We start from the raw sequence: 17,807 nt of genomic DNA, 5'->3' as shown, positions 1-17,807 counted from the left end.
GCTCTGGGTGCTTTCACTGCTGGGAAGTGCTCTCGACCGCTTTCGGACCCTTAGCCGAAAATACAGGTTTTGCAGATGTGTCCTATCCTATCTTATCCTCACAATCAAATCAGAAGTCTTTCGTCCAAGATTAGCTCTAAAATATGACATATCTGCCCATAAATCTGCAGTAATATGTAACAGTTAATACTTAGAAATTATATCACCTTGCTTGCAAACCACTTCAACCATCTTGCTATAATTGGACACCTCACCTCGCGGCGCGCCCTATGTGCGCCGCATTTTTGATCTCAAGCAAGGTGTGTAGTCCACAACAGTGGGGCCTAGTTCAAGCATGCACCATATATGTTGCAATGTTTTGAGATACTCAATATAGAAAGAAAACACAATCATAAGTGTGTTGAGGATGGCACAAACTCTATGCAGTTTACATTTTACATCTTCAATCAGTTGACAATCTACCTTTTCACTACAACTTATTGGTCGAAATTTTCAGTGACTGACCATGCAGAGCGGGCGGTGGGGGATGGATGCTGGTCGTTGCTATTAAAGGCAGACTGGGGCTGCCTATATCTGGCTGATTCATAATCTACCAAAACAATTTAGTACACATCTAATAAAGCACACAAGTACAAACGTTTAGGTTTGTGTGGGGAACCTCCGAAAGCGTGTTGACGTTCAAAGGAGAGCTCTATTTTATTTTCATCAATGTTAACTGATCGAAAGTACCTCAAACAGACAAGACTGACCGATTTCTCAGGGTCTGCTTGTCGATGCTGTGGTGGGAGGTAGTCATAATATGCTTCGGGAATCACGGACAAACCATCAGGCTCGAGTGTATCACTGATGAATCTTTTAATTGAGGATTCTCCTGTAGGCTGATTCAATTCGCTTCGAGTAAATGTGAGGGGAGTCATGTCCATGGTAGGGAGCGAAAATCGGTCTCGGACCACATTGGAGGAGTCTGAGCTGGAGCTGACGCAAAATACGGCGAAGGAGTTGACAAGAACCTATCAGAATGGTGAAGTTCACCATGACCAGCCGAGCTGCGATAGAATACACTTACATCACACACGCAACTGGTAATACAGACCCACCCTAATTCATTACCCGAAAGAAGCAGCATGATTGTGATGTTGACCTGCAATAAAGAATCAGTATCCAATTACGACAGAAGATATTTAGGAAAATGTTGAAGTGGAAATCGGAGCGCACCGCAGATGAAATGAGACTAATTGTCGCGCCGCTTTTGAATATCATGTCAAAAGAGGTAGCCAATCAGAGTGAAGAGACGGGACATACTACAATGTCCGTTTAGCAACAGATCGTAATCTAGGACTAATGGGATGTAAGACCCATAGAGGACACATGAACATCGCTGTAAGGAAGATATTGAGAGACAGGTCGTATGCTATCAAAGGAATGGTACTAAGAAATGATTCGATGTAAGCTTTCGGTGACAGGATATGCTGGGAGACATACGCAAATGCTTTCAGCCCAATAACGCACACTCCGTCACCGCGAACAGAACTGTCCCTTCCCAGTATCATCAAGATTCCAATGACGATATAGCCTAAGAGAACAAAAGCACATAGACGATAGACTTTTGTTTTGTACCGGGAAACTTGATTTCCTCCGGTCCAAACAATATAGACCTGTAAATGTGGCATTCAGCTTTTTTTGCCGAACACCCATACAACACTGACCTTTTCCGATAGGAAGGCATAGATCAGAATCTCAACATTTCTGTCAGCTGGGAGTAGTTCTCAATGTGAAATGCTGACCTTGCTAGTTGCGTAGAAGCTGATACAACTGTATATCGCTAGAGTGCAGGTTGTGTGAGACCAGGAAAGGCCAACGCCAGAGGACAGCAAGCCCGCTGAAGGTCTAGTTCAAGTTGCATAGAATTAAGCGACTTGTAGGTGGCTCACAGAAGAACACGAATATCCAGCTGAATAGTGAAATAGCTTGGTTGAATGTCGCGTAGACACAGAGAATTACCGAAAGAAACATACGAATCGAGCAATACTAATAAGACGCATGTCCTTCCCCAAGTCAGGTACCTCCACTGTCTCCATCCTGTTGGGACACGACGGGATAAGCAAAATGAAAGGAAAGACACCCCTGTATGTGTCACTCAGTGATACGAATATGATATCAACGCAAGGACCCGACCTATGAGCTGGATACAAGCAGTCATGATCTGAAGGCCATGATATTCTGTTGAGGACATGATGGTACGCAGAAGACAGAAGAGGTCGAAAGACAAAAGCAATCCAGGTAGAGCTGGCGATTACCAATCTAGGTGTACCTAAGGGACTAACAGGTCAATTCAACATCATAGACGTTAATCGGCTGAGCGCGGGTGAATTCTATGACAAGACGTGGTTAAGCTAGGAGGGTTCAAACAACTTGCGTAGAATAAACCATTCCACGTTCCTTCCATATGACGTCACAGCTACAGCAACGATCTCACCTTCTTCTATACCCTGTTCACGAATTTATCGAAACCTGATTTGAAGGCTGAAGCACTGAAGGCGGGGGTTGGATGTAACAAGATTATGGATGTCAAATTGTCAATTGTAGACGCCGTTGAAAGAAAGACATTGAAGAACAAACCCTGTGAAATGTTCACACGATCGTCGATATTTACAGTTATACCGCATGATATATCCTGATATATCTCGCTTTGACTGTACCGGAATACCGGAAAGGATCATAAGAAGTTTCCACCAAGTTTCCGCGAATCCCCTCAATATCAGTATTACTGTGACCCTCTCGTTGGTTGTCAGGCTAGGCCTAAGCTTCTCGAATCTTTCACTGACATGAGAGGAAGGAAATTTACGGCACAGCAGTCTCCAAGAGCAACATGTATGCGGGTGCAAAGTGCGGAAATGGGTTGGATATTGGCGTGTGTTCCAACCAACACGCACACATGGGTGTGGGAGGGATGCTGATGCTACATAACGAATATGGGCCTTCCGCAACTGATTGATTGACGAATTTTTATACGGATTTTATACTAATACCTCGCAGTGCAGTAATTCCGATACACTTTTTGAGTTCTCTGGAGTATCACTGTGGGTCACCGTCCCTAGCCCTCAGCGCCGCAGCATGCTGGGTATCCAATACATATACATCACTTCCTGGAAACACTGCACCATTGGGATCAGATTCTCCATTGGATAATACTGATCCGGCTTGCCTGTTAATACAAGGGGGAGATGTAAGCATTGCAAATTCAAATAGGGAAATTAGATGAAAACATACCAGATTAAATCTCCAGCAACATTCGAGCTCACGATGGCGGAATACCAGCTTCCATAAACATCAACTTGGTCATCAGTAATCCCAAATTCTTCCATAACAATTGGCTTGTTGGATGCAACCATGGCAGTCGCATGATCTTCGATCCATTGTGTCCCGAAAGGGTTTGCGGGTTCACCCCAGCTGTCCTAAACAATTTCAATTTTGGGTTGGGAGTGATACATCTAAGAATCAGTCTATTAACGTACAGGGTAAAGCTAAATGAATGGAAAGCTCAGTCAGAATCAATGAACAGACTCTGCATTGGTCCTACGCACATGGAATGTTCCAAAGTCCAAACTGCTGATGTTAAGATTAGCAGCAAAATCGATGCCGAGGCTTGGCCTACGATGGTCCATACGGGATGCGCTATCAGCACTTGAAAGTAGCTTGGGACAAATCTATACATACGAGTAGCCTCTAAAATGAGATATCATTATTGAATTTTTTAGCAGAATAGAATGCCAAGTGCTTACTGGTAAACAAAGATAGGGTTTCCGGGGTCATTGATGAAGCCTTCGTCGCCGATTGCTACCAAGTGGTTCGAATCAATTGACTTGATGTAGGCTGACATTTCCTCGGCCCAGGTTGAAATGGTCGAAATTGTACATGTTCCAGAGGAAGCACTGTGGAGAATGCCCATGATGCACGATATGAGTGAACCATCGAAGCTTCAGCGATACCGGAAAGTGCCAAACCTTGTTGAGCCGAGACATCTAGGCTCATTCGCCAACTCCCATGCCTATTAGAAAGATCGTGAGCTTTCTCCTGGAGAATATAGCGAGGTGCCTACCAAGATTCCAGGCTCATTCAAGTAGCGAGTAACAAATGTCTTGACGTAGGTCTTGTACGCAGCCTATACATACGTTGGTCGTATTGATCTAAGGCATGTCATATTCATCACTCACGATAACAGTCGCATTCGTGTAGAAGTAATCGTGCGGCTGCCCTTGACCGAGCAGCTGGTTGACATACACGTCCATTCCACCTTCAAAGTGAATGTTTGTAAGAGGCAGAAGGGATAAATAGAACAGATATCCACCGTAATCAGACCTGTTAAATGAGCATAAGCCTCCTTCACATCATTCGTACCATTCAATACGCACCAGTTATTTGTTCTGAGTAGAGTCATAGATTGAGCACAGACAAATAATGAATTATAGTTACGCACAAAGTAACAATCAGTCTTAGACCATTGGCCTTTGCAGCGGCAACTACATTATCTAAAAAGGTCTGAGCATGATATTTAACAAGGAACGCAACATATTCACCGAAGTTTTCTAGTCCGTTCGTACCAAGGTTGACGGTAGGCGTCGAGCCAGACCAGCTCTGATAATAAGCCACGCCATCGGGCGTAGTTACTTCATTGAACCCCCTGAAGAGCGCTGAGTTGTACTTTGGTTTTGGACGAAGAGAGTTTCGCACCATGTCCTTACTACGGATGCACCTGTGGCGGCAATGTCGTGAAAAGCAGTGTTCATGTCTGCAACGCCATAATTCATGAGACCGACCCAATAGGCGTTCGCACTATCAATAAGCAGTTAGTACACTATACGGGCATGTGTGGATACGTGTTCTAACCCGACAACAGTGAATGGTTCATTGTTCAAAGTAAAGTGTATCCCGGAAGTTTTGACGAAGCCGGTGACGGTAGGGGTAGGAGTGGATACAGTCGACGTCGTTGATGTACCTGTACCAGAGGAAGTCGAAGTGGGGGTTACACTAGAAGTACCGGGAATGCATTGCGAATAGAAGTCGTTCTGAAAAACGCAGATGCTTCCAGCGGCGCAAGCTATTCATAACATACCTAAGTTGATCAGTCGGAACATATATGAAAATTATACTTACTTGTGGGTCCGGTATAGCTTTCACCACCACATTGACCATAAACTGGGACTGTTGTCTGCGCTGACACAGTTAAAGCGGCGGAGATCAGGACTAGAGTATCAGATAGTCGTCCCATTGTGAGGACTAATAGATAGAGCCTTGAACTTGAAGTTTTTCAAATTTTTCCCAGCGATGTTTTAAGCATTCGCATTCATGATTCCAGGCCCAGGGGCAGTCCATCTGTAAAATGAAAACATCAGTGCAGGCGAGCTTTCTCCGTGCGGCAAGCAGTCATTTCTGCGACGGACCGGTGAGGTAAAAAGAAAATCGAGGCGGATGGCAACGTGTAGGTTTGCAAGTGACCTCAAAGTGTACATGGAATAAAGGCGACCTTTCAGCGAAATAATGCCAGCCATGTCGAACTTGAGGAGTTTAGGGAAAGAATGATGGAAATGATGTGGAATTCTTCCTGAATTACCGAAAAAGCTAAGGACAAATGACAACAGAAGAAAACAGGAACCCGGTGACTATGATCACCATGTGCATTTCCACCGAGAGGTAAAAGTTGCATTGAAGGAGAAACTCAGCGTAATTTGCCAGAGTGAAGAAGAATCGTTCATGAAAGACTGAAAAGAGTAAGATTTTTCTGCGGGCCGCCAACGCGACAATATGATAAGATAGGCGCGTTCACGACAGGCGCTTAGGCACTTAATCGTAGTGTGTCTACCTGCGCTGTGAGCCTCAGACAAGTATGTATTGACTCTTGCTCTCCTTACATTACGCAAAGCCTTCCTTCTGGGCTCTTACCACTAGTACACACTAGCTCCCACATGCCGACAGCTCATTGCCACCCAGATTACAAAATACTTTCCATATAATACTAAGTACTCGCCCAGCGCAGTAGAAAAGGTACAGCGGAGAAAAATATTAAACAAGTGAAAGGATATCAAAAGAAAAGATTTCGCAAAGGCTACAAACGAAAATTAGAAGTGAGCACAGAAGATTTTCAAGTTGGTACAAAGAAGGTGCTGAGCTCAGACAAATTTCATAAGGTATTTATCAAGTACTACAATTTTGACTAGGTCAATAGTGCATCCAGGTTTGTTAATCGTAAACTTAGATATCATCGAGGTAAATCAGGAAGATCTATGTCCGAATACTCTGCACGCGGTTTCCAGCTAAGCACCGTTGGTGTTCTAGATACACGCTTCGAGTAATTGAACTTGTGGCTCGATCCCAACCAATTCACTCGGGTACAGGAGTTCGACGTGGGTATATTAGAAGATTCTGAATCGGATCGGCTCATCAATGCCAAAGCGTGAAGAGATTCAGTTTCATGCTCAACGACACACTGTACAGTGACTTCGAGCTGTAGATATTCATGATGAAATAGTACTAGTTGCCCCCGTCGGGGACACAAACCTTGCTTGAGGCGTTCTGGTATCAGGTGCAAATCGCACCTTTCCGCATTTAAGTAAAATACAGTTACATGTATTATCGAAGCTGTTCTAAAACAACAAAGCCTGACTACAACGAGTTGAACCGAAACGTGGAAGGGAGGACTTCACGGCGCGAGGAACCAATGACAACTTTGCGGACATAAGCAGCAGGATGTTGTCCACATACATAGCCGGGACACAAACGGTCTGAGGCTGGAAAGTGTTGCGAGGGCTGAGACATTGACTGAGCAGGATAGTACAGGCATACATGTAGCTGACAAAGTTTTAGAGACAGCACATAATGAGGCAATGTTCAATAGACCGAGGTAGGTGGTTAGATCCAACCAGAGATCGTCGTTGAGGTCTGTCAATGTGATGTCATACAGAACTGGAGGTAAAGGAGATAGCGGGGGGGTCGACGACAAACGAGCATACATACATAATTGGTGGGGATAAATGTGGAAGTTCAACATTAAGTATCTGAAAGCCGGTGAAACGGAATAAAGGGGAGTGATAAAGAACAACACGTCGCAGGTGCGGCACAAAGTAAGGGGTAAAGGTGGATTGGCACACATGAAGTCTGAGACAAAACACAAGCAGAAAACCTGCGCGTAAGTGAGAAATTTAAGAACGATATGTTCAAAAGTCAGTCAGCGACTTGTGTGGTAAAGACATTCAGGAGGCGGTAGAAGACCGGGAGTTGTTATTTGAAGTGAAGGTGGATGGAGGTACTTGGCACAGACATAGTCGGCTAATGCCCAGACATGAATACCTGCTGACAGACCTGTACCCGCCGGGCGCACACACGTTTGGTAGGTTATACACTGGACTTGCGGTAGATACATAGAGGAGGCGGAGTAATAACAGGACCCAAAAAGTGCTGTAGTTGGTATTTGATGAGAAAGTGCATGTTGTCGTCGTACATGGCACAGGTGAGGTCTGCTAGCGCCCAGGCATGAATACCAGCCAACCTACCTGAGCACACTGCACACAACAGTAGCTAGGTCATACAGAGAGACAGCGAGGCATGTGGTACGACGGAACAAACAAGCGCCAAAACCGTGGGTAAAATTTCCGCAGCGCTAATAATATCGAGTAAGAAATGACCTTTGCAAGCAAGGTGACTAGACGTAGAATGAAGAGCTCACCGGAATGTGTGGCTTTGGCGGTGTGTCAGGTCTAGAGCTATATTTGTCAACTGGTGTCTAGACAGACCTCGTTATTTGATCCAGTATTTTAAAAGTAAAATGAAAATACCCACTAACAAGTTCAACGGATCTCTTGGAGTATCATGGCTGAAATCATCGGCAGACAGAACGGGAAGCGATCGGTCTGCCCAGGGCGAAATTCGTGGTCGCATATCGCGAAGCTCTTTACGCGTGTTTAAGGAGGCGAGAATGGAATTTGCGTAGACTGCCGTAGAGGAATTATTGTAAAAGTAGGGGAATAGCGGATAAAAGTGGATCGATGCTCAACATGAGTGAGAAGAAAGACTCACGCTTCTCGATGACGAAATGCAACCCAAGGAATGAAAGATTATGTGGCATCGTGAGCCACTGCAAAGTTTTAATTTGAGTGCAACGATATATACAGGGAAAAAATACACATACGCATATCAAAGAAGCCGTAGTAGCGACGCTGAATACGAAGAAAGATTCCTAAGTGAGCAAGCCATGGAAAGAGGTGAAAGGATATGCAGTAACTGACCCAGTCAAGAAACCATTCTCAAGTGTATATAGAGTGAGTGTGTCTACTACCTTGATCATCCTATATCCAATAATCAGTGAGCTATACTGCATCGGTCGTTTTTCGCAAGTACTAGCATTGTGGAAGTTGATCCCATCTGTGTCTTGAGTTTGTGAAGCAAGTAACATAGACACGCCGCGATGAGAACGTCTACCATGGACGAAAGAGTGAGACCAGTCGTAAAGATCCACTGAAAGACTTGAATGAAAACAGAAGGCAAGAACTGATCTAAAAGATGAAACATACTCCGGGATAAGGTCGAGTAAATACAGAATAGTGCTTATCAACAATCATCTCTCCTGTCGAGGCTTTAGTACATCAGCAAGTGAACTGTACTCCAAACAACAGCTAGCTACTCACTGGCCGCAGCAACTATAATAAATAACGAAAGGGATAAAAATACCGAGGAGCTACAGGAAAATTGACGTACTCAATCTAAGAAGAGCCAGAAACACTACAGGCGCAGTGAGATACACATTTTTTTGGCTGGCTGAACAGTCAAAATCCAGTTACTAAGTTCATCCTGATAGTTATTGGTCCTCAGAGACTCACACCGATATATTTTGTTTGCGAAGAAGCTGCCAGAAATTAATCAGTTTGAGAATACATTAAGCTCTAGACCTTTCTGCCCACCAGTGCGCAATGAATGTTTGAAAGGCCTGCATAAACTAAGCCACCAAAAGGCATTTTACCACCACCAGAAAGCTTACCGTGATTACCACCGTAAACTATATATGGATCAAACAAAAAAGGTTAGCCTCAGGAAAACCGAATTTCATCACGGGTTCACGTACAGCTACAGACCAAGGGATAACGTCGATTTGTGACTCCTCCCCAAACCAAGCAATGAAATATTGGTACAAGGAAGCACCGATAAACGCGGAGTGGACTAAGTCTAATAACCTGAATAAGTTGATGGGCTCAGGAAGATTCCGTGAAGTATGAGGAAGGACAGGTTGAGATCTCACCATATACAGGCCACCTACAGAATTTTTCAGGTCTCAATCGCCGTACATATTCGATTGCACTCACCAGTTCCCTGAGCCGCTCGGATTCCTGAGGATAAAGTCTGTAATATACAACACATTGTACCGAAACAGTTCCTGTCAAGCTAGAATTACAATAACCCCATATCAGTGTCATCGTAGTAGGACTAGCAAGAGGTAGATGCGCACCTGAAGGCTATTAGCCCTCCCAGAAGCAACGAAGCATAGCTCGTTACAGTATCTGGCGTCATAAGAGCGGAAGTTCAATGATCTATACTCGCGAGACGATGCCTCAAAAACGCCGGCACTGCCTAGTAAACCAATCGATAGCCTGGTGCGGAGAACCCGACAAATAAGGTCCTTCAACGAATGATCTTTGCCAACAGAAGACTTTTTTCGAGTTATCAAGTATCTTGTATCTCTGAGTAACAGTTTGAGGTGACTGTAAACCTGAAGGCAAAGACGAGCAAGGAAAAAGATATCAAACGTGAAGCAGTAATTTGTAGCAAGCCAAGTAATATGCTGTGGCGTCAAGTATGTCGTTTGTTGGCAAATGAGCAGCTGGATGATGAGAGGTCTTACTGGAGACAATTCATAAATGCTAATATGTATGAAATAGGCAGTTGATTGACACCACTGTATATATCTCAGCGGTCCAGACGAGAAGGGCGGAATTATCAAAAATAATAGAGGCGCACCTGAATGGACTTTACAGGGCCTTTCTACTGAGCTCCTACATAAACAGCCTCTGAGGCACCATATTGAACGATGCTGCAATGAATGAAGTTTCTGTGGCGTTTAGTGAGAATCAATGTATCATTATTGTCTTGTCAAGAGTCCATCTGATATCGCGACAAAACCTTTCAATTTCTTCGTATGATTTGATCCTCGCTATAGCGCGGGTTGCCCTAACAAGATAAATGCTTGCGTTTCCAGCGGATATTCGGAGCCGCTAGGTTTGGGCCAGTTGACACGTATAAGAAAAACTCGCAACATGAACAGAAAGCATATCTCCGATTTGCCCACCGTCCTCCACCAATCATTGCGGAGGTGTCACACTATCCACTGTCCACTGTCCTACAGCCACCAGATCGTTACAGACTACAGTACATGACTGTTGAAGGACAAGAAGGCAAAGGTTCAAAATGGTTTGATGATGAATAAAGCACGTGGAAATTCGAAGCTTCAGAGATTGGAGGCGATATTGGTCAATGTAGCGGGGAGCAATATCCATAACGTGTTGGTGGTCCTCGTATTAATCGTAACTGATGCGAACTTGGACGATTTACATAGTTGCTAGTACAAAACTACAGATAAGAATCGAACGGAAATTAACGATACAAAAGTGAAGTTAGTTGCATTCATACCGCACACTCCGCCTCTCACAGCTCATTTCATCACTACTATTACTGCTCATCCCACCACCTGCTGCCTAGCACCATGTTTGAAGAGACCTCTGTCCTTGGACTCCGTATCATAAGAAACTACCCGTCCACCGACTTCCTACTATGCTTCCCACTTTTTCTGTCCTTTGTAACGTCCGTATCTAACTTATCACCTTCAGACGATGACAATGACAATGCCCTTTTCAAACCATGATGCTGATTTGGTAACCAGAAGAAAGGAGCATGTGAGGCATCATTGACAGCTTGACTGACCGAACAAACCAAGGGAGAAATGGTCGAACCCTTTGTAGTTATAGTTGACACTCTTGGAGTTGATGATGTCCTCGATGGAATGGAAGACGGCTTGAGTGGATTAGTAGAAGATGGCGGCAAAGATAGTAATAACGGGGAAATTACTAGCCCATCATCTACGTAGGTTTTGAGCGAAAGGTTGGGAGATATACTGCGCTTCGAATCCAGGAGTACAATCCGAGTTGCGGGGATGCAAGAACGAAGAAAAGGTTCCACCTGTTGACTCGAAGCTTGAGTTAGGATTCTCTTGTACTTCAGGAGAGCAGGTCGATTTGGAGTAAATTTTGGGGCTGGAGCTTGGACATTTGGATTCTGTCACAATCGAGCCAGCCGATTTCAGGTTTGTGATGGAAGAGAGCGCAGATAAGTCGGGATTAACATGAACAGGATGTCTCGAGTCTAGAATAGTGGCGGTGATGGTAGTATTGGGCGCAATCGTAGGAGTGGAAGCGTCGACTTTGAGGAATACAGTACCAGATACCGGAGAGCACATAGGGGAGCTTCGCGCTTGGGATACATCCTTGAATTTATCAATCGGTAGACAATCATCGGAGAGTAGCGACTCTAAAGCAGTTACAAAGCTCTCTTCTGCTTGTTCTTCGTCCTCGTCTTGCTGAAGGATGATGTTGTCCTCGTGTCCAGTGGTATCCGAGTGACAAAAACCTAGACTAAGCTCTGCGTCGACCCAGTCGAGCTCCCACTGTTCATCTTGGCCGTGGGTCGGCATCGTCTGGAGATTGCGGGGTTAAACATCGGGTTGTGGCTTGTCCAGATCGTCCGCATCATTCGTATTTTTGACATTCACGATTTCGTGACTAGAGTCAGTTTTATTACGAAAACTCCGTGCACCTTCATTACCTTCCTTAGTAAGTATAGGTCGAAGGAGTGGCACGGGGTTCGAGCACTCTCTATCCACGTTCATATAAATGCTTCCCGCATTAGATTGAGGGGTAGCAAAGCGGGACGCAGCAGGTATAGAAGATGATAGGGATCCCAGCCCGTGATCAAACAAAGTGAAGCCCTCTGAACATACACTGAAACCGAATCCGCCGGGAATACAAATAGGATCCATCTTTTCCTGGTGAGATTGGAGTCGTCGGAAGAAGCTATTCATTACTTGACCAGTCTTTCACAAGAAAGTGAGTGAAGGTGAGATAAATCAAGCAATAGTGGAACTCACAACGAAAGAAGTACACGCATAAAGCGGGATATACACTAGTCGAACGTCGATACCATTTAATAGCTCGTCCACGGTCATCCCAGTACCAGAAGAAGGATCGCCATTGCCAAAAACTCCTCCCATAGTCCATTCCTTGGGCGAAGTGTCGCGCTTGCTGAGAGAATTGAACGGGATCTCGTAAAATACCACGGCGCCTAATCCGTATTCGTTCATTCTCGCAACACGACGTCGGTTTCTGGGCCCGAAATCGAGTTTTAAATTTGGTTCTTGAGCATTCAGGGCGTAAAGATCTTTGTAGACGCATTTGGCAACAAATGACCGCCATAGAATGCCAGGTGGGCGAAAATAAGACTCCTTAGAGTTGATAAGAGTGGCAGAGCCAGCGTCGACAGTTGTCGAATATGGTGATGATTCCCAGGGATGATTGAATCTTGCAGTTGGATTGAGGAGACGACAAAGAGTTGACGACCAGGTGCAATTGGGCCGCTGAGGAGCAGTGCTTGCCGAGAAAGCTGAGAGCATTAAAGGCTGGAGAGCGAGTTCTCCAACGAAAGAGAAAGCCAGGCGTTGCAACTTGAAGTTGAAGAAGAAAGAAAGGGCGCTAATATGACTTGCAGTGGCAGGCAATATTGACTCACGGGCCGTTTAAGGCTTCTTCAATTCCTGTTGAACCTGTCAAAGACTTACCGCCATGTCTACGTCTATACCGGACACTGAAACGCTGTCGAAACTCTCCCATCTCGAGGTTTTCGATGCCTCCGGAAAGAAAGTTCGCTTTGGATCCCTTTTCGAGAATCAAACAGTCACTGTTGTGTTCATTCGTGCGCCTTATTTTGTATTCCAACCAACCTGTATTTAATATGTGCAAACAGGTCATTTCTTCTGTGGGGTGCGCCTTTAGGCCTCTGCGTATGAACTTGAAAGCTTTCATCTGATTCCTATGGCAGAACTGTCAGGTAATCGTGTCTTCGTTTTTTAGGTATCGTTTAATATCTGATCTGTATGATGTACGTCCTTTTGTGTAGCTCTACGTCTCTCAGCTCTCCTCCGAATTTCAGAAACTATCTCAGGTTTTCAAAGAAGCCAATGTTGATATCATCGCGATAGGATGTGGAGATTGGCAGCCAATTGAGAAATACTCAGGTGCGTTTGTAATCCTGGGTTTCATGGATAAATCACGGCTCAACGCACCGTACTACAGATATCACTGGGTTTCCTTCCAGCAAGATTTTCGCGGACCCGTCGTTAGGCGTATTCCATGGGCTGGGGATGGACATACAAACACTTGCTCGTACGCCGACAGGAGAGAAGAGGGCAAGTTACCTCACCGAAGGAATAATAAAGGGTTCGCTGTGGAGTATATGGGTACTTGTCGAATTTTCTACAGCATAGTTTACTAGGCGACTAATTAGTTCGATCTGATTTACAGAAAGGATTGAAGAATCCAAGATTAATCGGTAAGCAAGGTAATATCGCACAACTTGGAGGCGAGTTCATACTTGGACCGGGTGATTATCATATCATTTCTTTAATCTTCACTTTTTTCTCTCGGGAACCTGCGCTTTGAATTTCGCCTCTGCTTTCTACTATCATGTACTTATTCGGGTTCGGGTTCCAGGAAACCGATGTACTTTTGCTCATCGGATGCGGCATGCGGAGGATCGTGAGTGGCCGTTCGCTATGGAGAAAATTCTCACTGAAGTGCACTCTTCTTGGTGATTAGATGCGGAAATTTCGGAGTTGCTTGAAGGAGCGGGTCTTCGGTCTTCTTTGATCACCACCAGTTGATCCCATACTATCTTTTCTTCTTGTGTCCCGAATCTTTTTGTTATTATCTTGTATTAAAAAAAAGCATGATGCATCCATGCTTTCCAGAATTCTTCGAGACGTCCACTACTCCTGTGGGTATGGAGCGTGATGGGCCTTGTCCAGGCATTCAAGACGTTCGGCCTCGTAATATGATGGAACTTTGGAGGTATACGGGTTTTGGAGAGTTTCGCACATACTCCACAATGTCTACTGCTGCTCTGCTCCTGTTGTTATCAAGTATCCGATTGATGTTCGCCGTTGGCCTCTTCCTTGCGTCCTGGTCGCGGTTGAACTGTTAAACAGGTCGACTGAAATGTTGATGATTTGAACATCTCCGCGTGTGGGTAGATATCTCCGTGTACTAATTTGCAATGGCTGAGGCCTATTTTAGACTCGACGGCTACTAGCTCTTACAGCTTCCACATAATGGCAACAGTAGGCTACTACTGAGTAGCGAGCGCGCTGACGGGAAACCCCCTTGGCAAAGCTGGTCCGAGTCGAAGACGTTTTCAGTTGAGTTCAATTGAATTATAATTATCGAATGATCTCTATCAAACTCTATACTAAACCATTTACGATGTTATGTCAGGGCTATGACAAGCCGCTGCAGCAAGATTGGACGTTTTCAAGTTTAAATATCCCAAGGAGTATTCTGTCTGGCTGCGAATGTATTTATATGCAAATTTTGTGACCGGCTTACAACATCCTGTGAACCCTCTTCCCTCCTTGTGCAGAGACGTTCTAAAAGGAAGACGAATAAACGTGGCCTTGTAGGTATCAATAAGGGTGAGCGCTGTATGTACAATACGATGAATTACTAACTATATATCCCCCACAGCTTCAAATTTTCATACAGCGTCTCTCCGCCTTTTTCTTTCAAGCCTCAAGTAGCTCTCAAGATGTCTAGCGGTGTCGACGTTGATATTCCCAAAACTTTCGGTGCATTGCTAATTGGCGCGGTGTTTGCCTCATTGTGTGTTACTTTCTTCCTCGATCTTGAACAAGGCGGCAATGTACATCTAGTCTCTCAGGAGGTATTACTGTGCAGACTTTAGTGTATTTCAAGCTCTACCCCTCAGACGGATCCAACGTAAAGACTTTGGTCCGTATCACTCATCTTGTCTCGTGTATTCCTGGACTGAACGCCCCGATGGACTTCTGGCTCTCAGGTTATTGCATTATGGTACCTCCTCATCTTAATAAAAATGGGCAAACACATCTCATTATCACAGGCTCCTGGACGCTTGCCATACAGCTCTGATATGGAGCTCGCAATGGGAATACTTTATTGGGTTATATGGGATGGCGGAAAAGATTGACTACATTTCAACGTGTGTGGATTAACCCCTCCTTTTCCTGCTGTTTTCTAACCTTACTGGTACTAGGACATTGGCCGTGAGTTTCACCCAGCAGTGGTCTTGTGCCACAGGCACGCCACAAAGTTTCTTTCAAGATGCTATGTGCTGATTCTAATCTCTTACAGCTCAGTATAGTGATCACTGTGTGTATCGTGTCTAGCCTACTATACGATCTGAATGCCCTCGCTGCTCTGAAAACTCGTCAAGTATGAACTAATTGGGAGTCTTTCTCTAGGGTGTACTCACATTTCTTGTACATTCGTGAGTTCCATAATCTTGTTTTAAAATGCGAGACATCCTCAATGACGACTCGTTTCTCCGAAAAGCTTCTTTGCTCATAGAATCTTCCTATGTATGTCATACGCTCACTCTTCCTTCAACATGTTAACTGTTGCTTTGTCCCCTGTTTGTCCCCTATATGACAGTGAGCAAACGGAAATGGTATCTTGTGGCTCCAGTGGTGAGGCTTCTCCTTCTTTCTATTTTCCGCTTCAATCTCTGACGCCTCATTCGTCCTTTCAAGGTCGTCATCGCTATCTTGAGACTTGGTACGTCATTCACTGTTCCAAAGAACAAGCGGCGGTCTCTCTGAAGTCGCTTCTCAAAAAACATGCAGTTTCAGCGACGGGTACGTGTCACATTTTTTCCTCTGTCCATACGATGTGCTTATTACATATCTGCAACGCAGCTACAACGGCTACTATGTAAGTCTACACCGTGCATTCCTGCTGTCAGAGTTTATGTGTACATTCGCCACACCATGCTTACCCGCTATCTGCTTTTCTCATAAGGCTACATTACCGTTCATTCATACAGTTCCGAGAACACGTCAGAGTAAGTGTTGTAGTGTTTTCGGCGACCTCCTAGCTGGCGCTTTGTTTGACATCTATGCTTGATTTTACAGTGGCTATTCACGCTTGGTCTGGCTCTGTCGTCCGCAGTGGATGTCTTGATCACCTCGTCGTTGTTCATGTTACTCCGAAGAAGCAAAATGGAAGGAGGGAGGCGAGTGCAAGGATCTTTTCTCGCCCAATGGCATTCTTTACCGTAGTGCCGTACTAACTCTACCGTTCCAGCCTCGATGGTGTGATCGATACGTTGATATTGTACACCTTTGAAACGGGTTCGGTGACCTGGTATGTTCCTATATTTTTTCTAACACTTTTCTTACTACCTACACATTGGCGTTAATCTAGTGCTGCAACGATCGTTTCGATGATCTGTGTATGTCTTTCTCTCAAGAGCCTCATCACCGTATCTGTTCTTATCCTATCCTCATACAGTGGATCTCCATACCGACACAACTCATCTTCATGGCTTTACATTTCATCATTGGAAAGTGTGAGTAGCTCACAGTTGCAATGGTTTCCCGTTTGTTCTGATGGTTTCTTGACCTCATCTTTTCTGCGTCCTGTTCTATCAGTCTATACCATGTCTCTCCTCGTCACGTAAGATTATCTTCGAACTTTTTGTCCCTATTCTCGGTTTCTCATCAAGTTCCTTTATTTGCTCGTCATCATGATAGGCTCAATACACGGCGCGGTCTACGAGATGTTCAATCTAGAGGGTCCTCCTCCGGTCGTGGGCGTACAGCTTTCGTCCTGGATAATCGCCGACCCAAGAGAAAAAGCAAAGACATAGGAGGAGGATCGGACAACGGATATGATCTTGGGAAAGTTACTGAGGTAATCTGACCCCTCCTTCTATACATACGAAGAATACTTCAGCTTACATGGTGTTCGTATGTTTCAGCTCCAGATCAACGTCGAGAGAAGCGTCCAGTACACCAGAGACTCATACACTGAACTGACTAGCGCTTATGGACCCAATACGCCTTAATTTGTAAAATATTCTTTCACATTGGTTATTACTCATTGTGGAGTGGTGAGAGAACTACAGACCTCATCTATTTCAGGAGCTCCATGCCGAAGCCCCAATACTCAGGCTTTTGGCTTCCTATCCTACCACAAGCGCCAGAGCCTTTTTTTCTCCTAACACAACAATCATGAAGCATTTACAATACGGTCATTACTCCAATCTCTCTTTGATTTCCTGTAAAATTTCCACCTATATATATACTTCTATACATCATATCCTATCCTATCATTAAAGATTTCACAATGAATCAACATCTATTGTAGAATCATTCCTCGATTCATTCCATACAAATGTAGTGCTGTTAATCATTGTGATCCACTTTTCGAAGTAGATCAGCCACTCCACATAAACTACACATTATTCTTGAATCACCACTATATTATTTTACCCATCTCCTGGACAATTGACTATGAAAACCGTGAAAATCTTTGAATAACGCTTATTGAAGATTCTGCCCGGACATTTGGGAGATCAAGGCAGAATTACTCATCCAAATCAGCGTCAAACACTTTCCGCGCAACATTGATATCACCGCGACAGCTGCTTGTACAGTCTGTCGGAAACTTGAAATGGCGCTTATA

General features: G+C 44.6%; 7 protein-coding genes across 7 annotated transcripts; 2 read left to right on the top strand and 5 right to left on the bottom strand.

The window, feature by feature from the left end:
• Window positions 1-407: 407 nt before the first annotated feature.
• On the bottom strand, window positions 408-2,630 carry C8R40DRAFT_1133619 (uncharacterized protein). The gene is made up of 14 exons (XM_046229279.1): window positions 2,477-2,630; window positions 2,176-2,311; window positions 2,016-2,124; window positions 1,932-1,951; window positions 1,785-1,879; window positions 1,707-1,736; window positions 1,483-1,655; window positions 1,303-1,428; window positions 1,216-1,246; window positions 1,067-1,141; window positions 824-1,010; window positions 750-776; window positions 638-691; window positions 408-589 (listed from the first exon to the last, which is right to left on the bottom strand). Exons 2-12 carry the CDS (start codon window positions 2,231-2,233, stop codon window positions 757-759), a joined length of 924 nt encoding a protein of 307 aa, XP_046079796.1. The 5' UTR covers window positions 2,234-2,311; window positions 2,477-2,630; the 3' UTR covers window positions 408-589; window positions 638-691; window positions 750-756.
• On the bottom strand, window positions 2,620-5,647 carry C8R40DRAFT_1156255 (glycoside hydrolase family 5 protein). Its single transcript, XM_046229612.1, has 16 exons — window positions 5,155-5,647; window positions 4,888-5,098; window positions 4,732-4,833; window positions 4,578-4,681; window positions 4,478-4,529; window positions 4,413-4,424; window positions 4,349-4,359; window positions 4,215-4,294; window positions 4,100-4,162; window positions 4,005-4,048; window positions 3,783-3,932; window positions 3,718-3,726; window positions 3,585-3,651; window positions 3,516-3,524; window positions 3,271-3,455; window positions 2,620-3,205 (listed from the first exon to the last, which is right to left on the bottom strand). Exons 1-16 carry the CDS (start codon window positions 5,267-5,269, stop codon window positions 3,076-3,078), a joined length of 1,344 nt encoding a protein of 447 aa, XP_046079795.1. The 5' UTR covers window positions 5,270-5,647; the 3' UTR covers window positions 2,620-3,075.
• An 882-nt stretch (window positions 5,648-6,529) lies between these two features.
• Window positions 6,530-7,183, bottom strand: C8R40DRAFT_1133612 (uncharacterized protein). Its single transcript, XM_046229278.1, has 2 exons — window positions 7,012-7,183; window positions 6,530-6,936 (listed from the first exon to the last, which is right to left on the bottom strand). The coding sequence occupies exons 1-2, from the start codon at window positions 7,145-7,147 to the stop codon at window positions 6,698-6,700; spliced, it is 375 nt and encodes a 124-aa protein (XP_046079794.1). The 5' UTR covers window positions 7,148-7,183; the 3' UTR covers window positions 6,530-6,697.
• A 222-nt stretch (window positions 7,184-7,405) lies between these two features.
• C8R40DRAFT_808816 (uncharacterized protein) lies at window positions 7,406-9,912 on the bottom strand. The gene is made up of 18 exons (XM_046236294.1): window positions 9,887-9,912; window positions 9,494-9,826; window positions 9,351-9,429; window positions 9,287-9,300; window positions 9,113-9,221; window positions 9,029-9,046; window positions 8,952-8,977; window positions 8,871-8,896; window positions 8,749-8,808; window positions 8,679-8,690; window positions 8,565-8,626; window positions 8,396-8,508; window positions 8,280-8,339; window positions 8,183-8,210; window positions 8,071-8,128; window positions 7,834-7,985; window positions 7,721-7,777; window positions 7,406-7,654 (listed from the first exon to the last, which is right to left on the bottom strand). The coding sequence occupies exons 2-18, from the start codon at window positions 9,553-9,555 to the stop codon at window positions 7,544-7,546; spliced, it is 1,047 nt and encodes a 348-aa protein (XP_046079793.1). The 5' UTR covers window positions 9,556-9,826; window positions 9,887-9,912; the 3' UTR covers window positions 7,406-7,543.
• Window positions 9,913-11,324: 1,412 nt separating this feature from the next.
• Window positions 11,325-12,804, bottom strand: C8R40DRAFT_808813 (uncharacterized protein). The gene is made up of 2 exons (XM_046236293.1): window positions 12,182-12,804; window positions 11,325-12,127 (listed from the first exon to the last, which is right to left on the bottom strand). Exons 1-2 carry the CDS (start codon window positions 12,701-12,703, stop codon window positions 11,747-11,749), a joined length of 903 nt encoding a protein of 300 aa, XP_046079792.1. The 5' UTR covers window positions 12,704-12,804; the 3' UTR covers window positions 11,325-11,746.
• Window positions 12,805-12,872: 68 nt separating this feature from the next.
• C8R40DRAFT_1061208 (AhpC/TSA antioxidant enzyme-domain-containing protein) lies at window positions 12,873-13,969 on the top strand (the record flags this gene model as incomplete). Its single annotated transcript, XM_046225412.1, has 7 exons — window positions 12,873-13,002; window positions 13,054-13,070; window positions 13,207-13,324; window positions 13,383-13,546; window positions 13,611-13,689; window positions 13,800-13,844; window positions 13,905-13,969. 7 exons carry the CDS (start codon window positions 12,873-12,875, stop codon window positions 13,967-13,969), a joined length of 618 nt encoding a protein of 205 aa, XP_046079791.1.
• Window positions 13,970-14,889: 920 nt separating this feature from the next.
• C8R40DRAFT_1061188 (uncharacterized protein) lies at window positions 14,890-16,697 on the top strand (the record flags this gene model as incomplete). Its single annotated transcript, XM_046225408.1, has 9 exons — window positions 14,890-14,963; window positions 15,014-15,115; window positions 15,223-15,325; window positions 15,474-15,554; window positions 16,084-16,182; window positions 16,253-16,398; window positions 16,425-16,484; window positions 16,545-16,572; window positions 16,632-16,697. The coding sequence occupies 9 exons, from the start codon at window positions 14,890-14,892 to the stop codon at window positions 16,695-16,697; spliced, it is 759 nt and encodes a 252-aa protein (XP_046079790.1).
• Window positions 16,698-17,807: the final 1,110 nt, after the last annotated feature.

This window comes from Lentinula edodes (genome assembly GCF_021015755.1).
Source record: "Lentinula edodes strain Le(Bin) 0899 ss11 chromosome Unknown C8R40scaffold_64, whole genome shotgun sequence".
Lineage (NCBI taxonomy): Eukaryota > Fungi > Basidiomycota > Agaricomycetes > Agaricales > Omphalotaceae > Lentinula > Lentinula edodes.
This window is presented reverse-complemented; position numbering and strand designations above follow the sequence as displayed.

Coding starts and splice junctions, on each gene's coding strand:
- C8R40DRAFT_1133619 (XM_046229279.1), bottom strand. CDS start 2,233: ATGTCCTCAACAGAATATCATGGCCTTCAGATCATGACTGCTTGTATC. Junction 1,247..1,302: donor GTTGCTAAACGGACATTGTA/GTATGTCCCGTC, acceptor GATATTCAAAAG/CGGCGCGACAATTAGTCTCA. Junction 1,142..1,215: donor TTAGTCTCATTTCATCTGCG/GTGCGCTCCGAT, acceptor TCTTTATTGCAG/GTCAACATCACAATCATGCT.
- C8R40DRAFT_1156255 (XM_046229612.1), bottom strand. CDS start 5,269: ATGGGACGACTATCTGATACTCTAGTCCTGATCTCCGCCGCTTTAACT. Junction 5,099..5,154: donor AAGCTATACCGGACCCACAA/GTAAGTATAATT, acceptor TGTTATGAATAG/CTTGCGCCGCTGGAAGCATC. Junction 4,163..4,214: donor ACACGAATGCGACTGTTATC/GTGAGTGATGAA, acceptor ACGTATGTATAG/GCTGCGTACAAGACCTACGT.
- C8R40DRAFT_1133612 (XM_046229278.1), bottom strand. CDS start 7,147: ATGTGTGCCAATCCACCTTTACCCCTTACTTTGTGCCGCACCTGCGAC. Junction 6,937..7,011: donor CATTTATCCCCACCAATTAT/GTATGTATGCTC, acceptor TCACATTGACAG/ACCTCAACGACGATCTCTGG.
- C8R40DRAFT_808816 (XM_046236294.1), bottom strand. CDS start 9,555: ATGACGCCAGATACTGTAACGAGCTATGCTTCGTTGCTTCTGGGAGGG. Junction 8,340..8,395: donor ATGGGATCAACTTCCACAAT/GCTAGTACTTGC, acceptor TATTGGATATAG/GATGATCAAGGTAGTAGACA. Junction 8,211..8,279: donor GAGAATGGTTTCTTGACTGG/GTCAGTTACTGC, acceptor CTTCGTATTCAG/CGTCGCTACTACGGCTTCTT.
- C8R40DRAFT_808813 (XM_046236293.1), bottom strand. CDS start 12,703: ATGCTCTCAGCTTTCTCGGCAAGCACTGCTCCTCAGCGGCCCAATTGC. Junction 12,128..12,181: donor ATGCGTGTACTTCTTTCGTT/GTGAGTTCCACT, acceptor TTCTTGTGAAAG/ACTGGTCAAGTAATGAATAG.